Source organism: Oratosquilla oratoria, chromosome 2 (assembly GCF_046742065.1).
Source record: "Oratosquilla oratoria isolate Oo_2021 chromosome 2, ASM4674206v1, whole genome shotgun sequence".
Classification (NCBI taxonomy): domain Eukaryota; kingdom Metazoa; phylum Arthropoda; class Malacostraca; order Stomatopoda; family Squillidae; genus Oratosquilla; species Oratosquilla oratoria.
This window is the reverse complement of record NC_134778.1, coordinates 4823633-4833632: the sequence shown is the minus strand read 5'-3', so window position 1 is coordinate 4833632 and position 10000 is coordinate 4823633. Positions and strand designations below refer to the sequence as shown.

General features: G+C 36.2%; 1 protein-coding gene across 3 annotated transcripts in view; it reads right to left on the bottom strand.

Annotated features, from left to right (window-relative positions):
- LOC143036805 (uncharacterized) overlaps positions 1-10000 on the bottom strand; it is a 1429357-nt gene that overhangs the window by 342350 nt on the left and 1077007 nt on the right. For all 3 annotated transcript variants that reach the window (XM_076204581.1, XM_076204572.1, XM_076204592.1), the window contains exon 6: positions 6665-6797. In XM_076204581.1, the coding sequence (XP_076060696.1) occupies positions 6665-6797 (133 nt within the window). The remainder of the gene's footprint in view (positions 1-6664; positions 6798-10000) is intronic.

Below are 10000 nucleotides of genomic sequence, written 5' to 3'. Positions count from 1 at the left end.
CTCCTCATATTTCTTCTTAATCATGTATTATTATTCACTCCTCCTCACTCACACTCACTCTTAATTACTCACACGTTTACGCCTATTTACTCTTAGTTACTCTCAAGCTCACGCCTACTCTTATCCTCTCGCGCTCATTCCTACTCACTTTCATTAAATCTCGCTACTCATTTTTATCTCTTTCTCTATGTTGACTTCGAGGTAAGATTTTGTTTACTTTGTAAAAAAAAAAAAAAAAAAAAAAAAAAAATCCGTTTTTACAGAAGTCTTAGGTAGTGCCACCGAGATTTTGATAATCTCAAATACTTAATTTTATATATATATATTTATTATATATATATATATATATATACACATGTATATATATAAATATATATATGTATATATATATTTATATATATATATATATATATATATACATACATTTACTATTCTATCTATTATAATATGAATTTATTCGACAGACGCAAACACTTTAAGCTGAGAAATAGTTAAGAAATAATGACTTACGCATCGGAACATAACTTCTGTTGCATATTAAAAATGGCGCTGTGTGCCTAATTACTTGGTCCTAATTTAATTTTCCCTCACACGGGAAGTGGCCAAAAGAGTGGTTTCTATGCCTTTGTCTTTTGGCTACCTCCCGTGTAAGGGGGAAAAGTCTTTAGTGTATGCATGTATGTATATACTTTAATTTTATTAATCTATTTTTACGTTTTCTTGTTAATGTCTCTCTGTATCTCTCTCTCTCTCTCTCTCTCTCTCTCTCTCTCTCTCTATCTGTGTGTGTGTGTTTGTGTGTGTGTGTGTGTGTGTGTGTGTGTGTGTGTGTGTGTGTGTGTGTGTGTGTGTGTGTGTGTGTGTGTGTGTGTGTGTGTGTGTGTGTGTGTGTGTGTGTTGTGTGCGCGAGTGTGTGTTGCGGTGTGTGTGTGTGTGTGTGTGTGTGTGTGTGTGTGTGTGTGTGTGTGTGTGTGTGTGTGTGTGTGTGTGTGTGTGTGTGTGTGTGTGTGTGTGTGTGTGTGTGTGTGTGTGTGTGTGTGTGTGTGTGCGCATGTGTGTGTGTGTGTTTGTGTGTGTGCGCATGTGTGTGTTTGCGTGCATACGCATATGTGTGTATATATGTTTGTGTGTGTGGGGAGATTTTTGTCTCTATCTATATCTCTAAATCTAGCTAGAATTCCCTCATTCCTCCTCTTAACCATCTTTCTCTCTTCCTTCTATTTCTTCCTCTACCTCTCTTTTCTCATTTACTTCAGTTTCCTCTCCTTGCTCTCTTCCACTCTCACCTTCTTCTCTTCTTTCCTTACCACCCCACTCTCCCTTTTTCTCTCTTCTCTTCTTTCCGTCTCCCCTTCTCTCTCATCTTTCTCTCCTTCTATATATTTATCTTTTACTCTTTATCTCTTCCTCTCTCTTCCCCTCTCTTTCTCCTCTTTCATTCTTTTTCTTTACATATCCCCTCCTCTTTCCTCTTTCTTTCCCTCTATATATTTATCTTTTACTCTTTATCTCTTTCTCTCTCTTCTCCTCTCTTTCTCCGCTTTCATTCTTTCTCTCTCCCTCTCCCCATCTCTCTCCTCTTTCTCTCGCACTATCTATATCTCTCTCTCTCTTCATTTATTTTCTTCTTCCTCTCTCTCCTCTTCGCTTTTTTCTCCTCTTTCTTCCTAGTCTCCTCTCCTCTCTTTCCCCTCTCTCCTTCTATCTATTTCTCCCTCCCTTTTTAACCTTTTTCTCCTCCTCTCTTCCTCTCGCTTTTTTCATTTCTCTTTTTTCCTTTCCTCTCTCTCCCTTCTCTCTCCATCTATCTGGTACTTCCTCTCTCTTTATCCTCTTTTCTCCTCTCTTCATCCCGTCATTTTACCTCTCTTCTCTCTTCCCTCTCTCCCTTCTCGCCCATCACCCTTTCCTCTTTCTCTTTCTAACTCTTTTTCTCTTTGTCATAACACCACTCTCTTTCCCCCCCTCTCCCACTCTCTTTCTCTTTTCCTACCCTGCTCTCCCACACCCCTTCCGCTCATTCTCTCTCTCTCTCTCTCTCTCTCTCTCTCTCTCTCTCTCTCTCTCTCTCTCTCTCTCTCTCTCTCTCTCTCTCTCTCTCTCTCTCTCTCTCTCTCTCTCTCTCTCTCTCTCTCTCTCTCTCTCTCTCTCTCTCTCTCTTGTTGATCTTCCGTGTACTTTGCAACCTCGTGCCAAGTGTCACTTTCAACGTGCAAAGAATAGAATCATGTCTCCCCAAATGGTGTATTTCAAATGTTGACATTTTTTTTTCTCGTTCTTTCAGTCCCTCCTTATTTCTCTTAGTTTGAGTCCCATTTTTTTCCATCCGTGACCTTTGACGACACACGTTTTAGTCTGTAGCAAATGTTTGTTTTCTTCTTTGTACGTGCTTATGTCTTGCATCATTCAGGTCCAGGTAAAATTAAAGAGCATACCGTATTAAACTCTACTTAATTCTTACTCTGTTATTATTATTATTATCTTATCTTTTATTCTTTATTTTTTACTGATGCAATGTTTTTTGTTTTGTTTTTTTTCCTCCGTTTTCTTTGGTGTGTTTCTTCTTGTTTTTGCTCCGTGCTTCGTTTCCCTATAGTCCGTCCTTGTCAGTGCGCAATGGATTTGCAATTTACAAAGTCAGCTTACGCCCACAATACAATCCCTCTCCGCCTCTGGCTCATATCGAATTCCATTCCCTTCTTCAGAATCGTCACGGAAACTCATATTTACAATTTCAGAACCTTGGTTCTTTCATTTTCGGGGTTTCGAGTGTGCATGTTCAGATTCCTGAATTTTTCCTTATAGGCTTACGTAATTTTCCAGTTTCGTAATTGTCTTTTCTGGATTTTGTTCTTTGCGTTTTCGAAAATGCATTTTCTGATCTAGATTCTTCTATATGCGTATCTAGATACTTCTATATTTATATTCATCTTCCCTTGAGGTTGTACATAATAGTCCTTACTTGTTATAATGTTACCTGCAACTCGTGTATGTATGTAAGTGTGTATACATGAGTGTATGTGTACGTATGAAAGCATGTGTATCCCAATTGCCTTCCTACGTTCATTATGAAAACCTTCCCCCACTGTATGACGTTATTACGCAAAAAAAAAAAAAAAAAAACTCCCATATGTTACCATATAACATATTTGTATTCGGGCTCCAATCAAGCTATCTAATTCGTCTTCGTGGCCCGCTAATCAGGGGGGCCATAGTTAACCCTTTCCTCAATAGATGACAATTTTCCTTTAATACATCTCCTCCTAAGTTGATTGATTTTATTCATATCTGGAGTAACCTTCCCGCACACACCCTTCAGGAGTCTACGCCAGGAGGCGTATAACTGCGGCCGAAGCCATCACCGCCCTTAGAACAGATACAGTCTCTGCCTGCTGGGAATCGGAAAGAAGTGCGGGATTCGAACCCATACCTAAGCGAATGCGACACTAGCACCTTTATATAATTGGTGTTGATACGAAGCAAAGAGTTGAATCTTCTTTGCCTTTCGACTACGAATTGTTGATGGTGACCTGATATGCCCAGAGGGATTCCATTGTATTGAAGCCTAAAAGAGATTAAAAAGTTACTCAGTTCCTTTGAGTAACATAGGTAAGCCGACCAAAAGCCAGTAAAATATGCTGTACAAATAGATAAAAAGAAAATGCTACAATCTAACTGCTCAGAACATGTGTATTCAGCATTTAAATTTTCGTATACCTGTACCTTATGTCGTTCATATATTCAGATTCCAAACCTCAGAAATACAATTTCCTACCATAGTTGATTACTTGCGGATATATATGCATATATATATATATATATATATATATATATATATATATATATGTATGTATGTATATATATACATATACATATATATATGTATATATGTATATGCAACTGTCACAAAAATTATCGACATATGTATATGTATACATATATAATACACAAGTAACTAAACGATGCACATTTTTCTATAAACACATATGATACTGGATTTGATGAACTTGAAACCCAGGACAGAATTGCGTGGAAATGCTCAGGATAATCTCACCGCCTCTGCTGGGAAAGTTCGCGTCCATAGATGGACTTAAGTTTGAGAATATTTGTGGGAAACTTGTGTCGTAATGAGTTCCCGAGCTAATTCAAGAACCGTATCTATTAAGTTTGGCTTCATTAGATTTTCGCTGCGACAAACTTAGGGGACTTTATAGTTTTTGTGCCGGTTCACTATCTATTCAGGTATGTTGGATTCTTGATCCAACACGCTGATTGTGTTCAGTTTTGTTTGTCTAGAATTGGGATTTTCAATGAAGCTGTCTAAAACTGATTTAGACAAATTAGATTGAAATAAATGAATAAGTACATGAATTCAGATTTATTCTAAGAAAAATATATACTGTACGAATGTGTACATATATGTACAAACATATACCTAAATATATACGTATACATATTATATAAAAATACAAGTAGATAGACAGATAGATAGATAGATAGATAGATAGATAGATAGATAGATAGTTGAAAGAGAGATGGATAGGTAGATGTTTGAATGAATGACAAAATAAACAGATATATGGATAAACATGAAGATATGTTGATGATAGGTATGTCTTAATAATAATGTATTAATAATGTATTAATAATAATAATAATAATAATATTAATAGTATTACTATTATCATTATTATTATTATTATTATTTTTTTTTTTTTGTAACAGTAAAGCATTTAAAGAGATATCTCTGTGGTGAGCCAAGAATAAATATTACTCAAACTAGTTTGTAGAACAAAAGAAACGAAAAAAAAAAATTAACAAGACCCAGAACAATGCGAAATGCTTGTAAAACCACTAAGACCCTAGGAAAGGAATAAAGGATTTTTTTTTCTGTTTTTTTTTTTTTTTTTTTAGAGAACAGATTTATGATCTTTTATACTACTCAGATTGACCATTGAGGTGGAGAACAGCAAACAGGTTTTGTATTTGATGTCAGTCTTTGATTATAACCCAACACACACATGCACAATCTAAAAGAGGAGAATTCTCTTTCTTTCTCTTTATATTTCTCTCTCTCTCTCTCTCTCTCTCTCTCTCTCTCTCTCTCTCTCTCTCTCTCTCTCTCTCTCTCTCTCTGTCTCTCTCTCTCTCTCTCTCTCTCTCTCTCTCTCTCTCTCTCTCTCTCTCTCTCTCTCTCTCTCTCTCTCTCTCTCTCTCTCTCTCTCTCTCTCTCTCTCTCTCTCTCTCTCTCTCTCTCTCTCTCTCTCTCTCTCTCTCTCTCTCTCTCTCTCTCTCTCTCTCTCTCTCTCTCTCTCTCTCTCTCTGCCTCTCTGTGTATGTATGTATGTTTGTGAGTGTATGCGCGCGTGTGTGTACGTGAGTGTGTGGGGGCGTTTGTATTGTTGTGTGTGTGTGTGTGTGTGTGTGTGTGTGTGTGTGTGTGTGTGTGTGTGTGTGTGTGTGTGTGTGTGTGTATGTGTGTGTGTGTGTGTGTGTGTGTGTGCATGTGTGTGTGGGGGGGCGTTTGTATGGTTGTGTGTGTGTGTGTGTGTGTGTGTGTGTGTGTGTGTGTGTGTGTGTGTGTGTGTGTGTGTGTGTGTGTGTGTGTGTGTGTGTGTGTGTGTGTGTGTGTGTGTGTGTGTGTGTGTGTGTGTGTGCGCGTGCGCGCGGGAGCAGGTGTTTATGTGTGCATGTTGAAGATTGTATATGCATATCTCCTCAGGTATATGCATGTATGCGCCTGTATGTGTATGTGTATACGTGATTTACACGAACGTGTATCATTTTATACATTTAATCTTACGCGTCAGAAAAGACAAGTATGATCTTTGAATTTGTAGAACGACCTTCTGATTTCGAAAAGTCCCGATATTGTCAACCAATTATATAGGTTACTGGTCAATTAGTACGTGGAATATGTTATGTCTATATATTCTCCAGATCTCCTTAAAGACATTGGTTGTTTGGACATGGTTGAGTGACGAGCCACAAAACTTATACCAAATATAAGAAACAAATGATATGAAAACCGCTTAAGGGAGGTTAGTGCGAACCCTTAAATCCTAAAGGAAATTCATAAAAAAAAAAAAAAAAAAATACCTCATACTTTCATGATATAAACTTAACCAAAAGTTGCATAGAATTTTTTTTACTAACCTCGTCGTATATAAATGGAATACGCTTTTATCTCATGTGATTGAACGTAATACATCTGACTTCGTCAGGGACCAAAAGGTCTCTTTTCTACAAGCTCTATCCTATTAACTCATTATACATATGTGTGTGTATACGTGTAAACGCATGTATATGTATATATGTGTGTTTATGTCTGTATGCATGTGTGTGTGTGTGTGTGTGTGTGTGTGTGTGTGTGTGTGTGTGTGTGTGTGTGTGTGTGTGTGTGTGTGTGTGTGTGTGTGTGTGTGTGTGTGTGTGTGTGTGTGTGTGTGTGTGTGTGTGTGTGTGTGTGTGTGTGTGTGTGTGTGTGTGTGTGTGTGTGTGTGTGTGTGTGTGTGTGTGTGTGTGTGTGTGTGTGTGTGTGTGTGTATGTGTGCGTATTTACATGTCTGTGTGTTTATAAGTGTACATGTGAGTTTGTGTGCATGTATTATCACGAACACAATCCAACAAACGACATACGAAAGAGGAGATTGTGGGCACTTACCAAGGACAGTCAGGTGAACTGGGAGCGACACTTTCGGACTCGTGGTGACCTGGCATTCATAGATGCCGCTGTCTCTGAAGGTCACACTACTGATGTCCAAAAACCAGTCTTCAGTTTCTGGTTTGTGGTAGACCTGGGAGAGAAAGCAGAAGATACGGATGTATGTACGTACTTTGGATTTATTTTCTTTCTGTTCTTATTTATTTCATTACTTTTTATTTTTGTATTACCATTATATATATATATATATATATATATATATATATATATATATATATGTATATATATATATATGTATATATATATATATATATATATATATTTATATATATATATATATATGTGTGTGTGTGTGTGTGTTTGTGTGTGTATTTATTGACTTTGGATTTATTTTCCTTCTGTTCTTATATATTTCTTAATTCTTATTTTTATATTAAAATTTTATATATATATATATATATATATATATATATATATATATATATATATAAATAAATAAATATATATATATATATATATATATATGTATACATACATATATATATATATGTATATATATACATATCTATATACATGTGTTGTTGAAGTCGACAGCATTAATTTTTTTTTATCTTGTTATGGGTATTCTCCATCTTTCTAACCAATACATACAGAATTTTTTTTTCTTTATTTCTGTATGTCGGTAACATTTATGTTACAGATTTTCCTGAAGATGTCTCTTTGCAGACGAAACGTTGAATAAATGAATCATTTTGGCAACTTGGTTTATGCCCACCCTCCAAATGGCAGAGTATTGGTTAGAAAGCTGGAGAATACCCATAAGAATATTAACAACCTCCTTAATGCTGTCGACTTCAACAACACATGCATACAAGAGAATCTTCTCCCTAGATATTCAAATATCTATATACATATATATATGTATGTATATATGAATATATATATACACATATATATATACATATATATATATATATATATATATATATATATGTATATATACACATATATATACATATGTATATACATATGTGTGTGTATATATATACATATATATATATATATATATATATATATATATATATAGAGAGAGAGAGAGAGAGAGAGAGAATTTCATGCTAGATTCTATTTTACTTTGCTTTATTCTATTCTATTCTATTCTATTCTATTCTATTCTATTCTATTCTATTCTATTCTATATTAACTCTATTTTCCATTCTGTTTTATTCTAATAATCTATCTGATTTTGTTTTAATTTATTTTCTATTACGCTATTTCTTTTTTATTTCAATACTTTTTACTTCCATTTCATTTATTTTTTTTATTCCTTAGGAAATGTGTTTGGAAGATATTGACTAACGGAAGAAATAGAGACTAATTGGTAATACACACAGACCTAACCCAGTGCTATAGAATATATATTTTGTTGTTGTTTAGTACGATTTAATTGCAAATATATATCTCTAAATAACTCCGCATATGGAAATGTATTATATACACTAAAACTATATATGTTTGCATTTTTTTGATATCTCACGGCTCAGTTCTATTTTATCGCAATTGCTTGATTTCCTGTAGTGCGCTATGGTAATAAAATTGCTGAGGGTAGATTTTTTTTTTTTTTTTTTTTTTTTTTTTACCATCAATGAATACTTTACTTCAAGTATTTTGCCTTTGTCAGTATCACCCTTCAGCCAAGAAGGGCTTAACCTAATTATCTAATTTAGAAATCGGCAAAATAGTTTCTCCAAGTAGTTTCAACTCCTAGAAAAAATCTAGGAAGCTGAGGTGGACTTCCAGTAGAAACCAAAATGACTTATTGTTAAAAAAAAGAAAGAAAAAAAATAACAGGTTCATGTCTGGATAGCGTCTGTTTCTTACAGAGGAGAATGACCAAAATGATACATGGGCTCAGAAATTTGCTTTACGAATAGAGGCTTAGGCACCTTAACTTACACTCTCTGGAAAGACGCAGAGTGCGGGGTGATCTAATGGAGGTGTTCAAGTGGATCAAAGGCTTTAACAAATTGTGACGCGAACAAGGTCATCCTATTAAGAGAGCAGTGGCTGAATTAAAACTGAGCAAAATTAGATTGAAGGGAACAGGCAAGAATTGGTTTACTAATAGGGTGGTGAACTAATGGTATAGAATTAGAAACCTCATAGTGAGTGCTGAAACTATCAGTTGCTTTAAGAAAATGTTATGCAACTTCATGGACGAGGATGACAGGTGGTAATTGACATGGAACTACCTAGTGTAGGCCTTATGGTCTCTTGCAGTCTCCTTCATCCTTAGTCTTTGTGTTCTTGTGAAATGAGGCCCTATCATCTGATCAGATTTTAAGAGCAGGAAAGAACACGAAGGTCACGATTTGCTGAAGACATAATTGTTAAACTCGGAAAGTCTTAGAAAAAGACAGAATTGAAGGAGGAGGAGGAGGAGGAATAGGAGGCGGAGGAGGAGGACAGGAGGAGGAGGAGGAGGAGAGGGAAGAGAAGGAGGAGAAAGAAGAAGAAGACCAAAAGATTATAGATGTGAGGAAGAGGGGAAAGAGAAAGAGTGAGGGTTGCGAGAGGAAGGAGTAAAAGTTAGAGAGCTTAATGATGGTAAAGAAAGAGGTAGACGAAAAAGACCTGGAGGAACAAGAAGAGGAACAAGAAGAGGAGGAGGAGGAGGAGGAGTAACAAGAGAAAAAAAGAGGAGGAAGGGTAGAGAAAAAAAATTAATGGTACAGAAGGAGGAAAAGTAGTGAATAGAATAAAATGGTAATAATATTCAAGGAGGAGAAGTAGAAGAAAAATTAAAAAAAAAGGAGAAGGAAGAGGGGGAAGAAAGGGATGAGGAGAAGAAGGAGGAGGAGAAGGAGGAGGAGGAGGAGGAGTAGGAGGATGAGGGAGAGGAGGAGGAGGGAGAGGAGGAGGAGGAGAAGGAGGAGGAGGAGGAGAAAGAGGAGGAGGAGGAGGCGGGACAATGTGTTTACCTTGCGGGGGCTTCCTGAGCTTGTGGTAGATGAGATGATGTGCGAGATATGAAAGTCAACTTTATTGACGGGAGCGAGGGAGCGGAAGGAGGAGGAAGGAGGAGGAAATGAGGGAAACATGTGAGGGGGAAGGCGAAAGAGAAGTAGGAGGAGAAAAAAGAGAATAAAATGAATTAGAAGAAGGAAAAGGTGGAGTTAGCAGAGAGAAAGGAATGAAGATAAGAAGAGGGAAAGTATGAGGACATGAGGGAAAGGGAAAAGAAGGAAATGAGGAAGAGGAGAAAGAGGAATAAAAGGAAGAAGAGAAGAAGTGAATGAAAGAAAAGAAATAAATAGTGAAAGAAGAAGAAAAGGA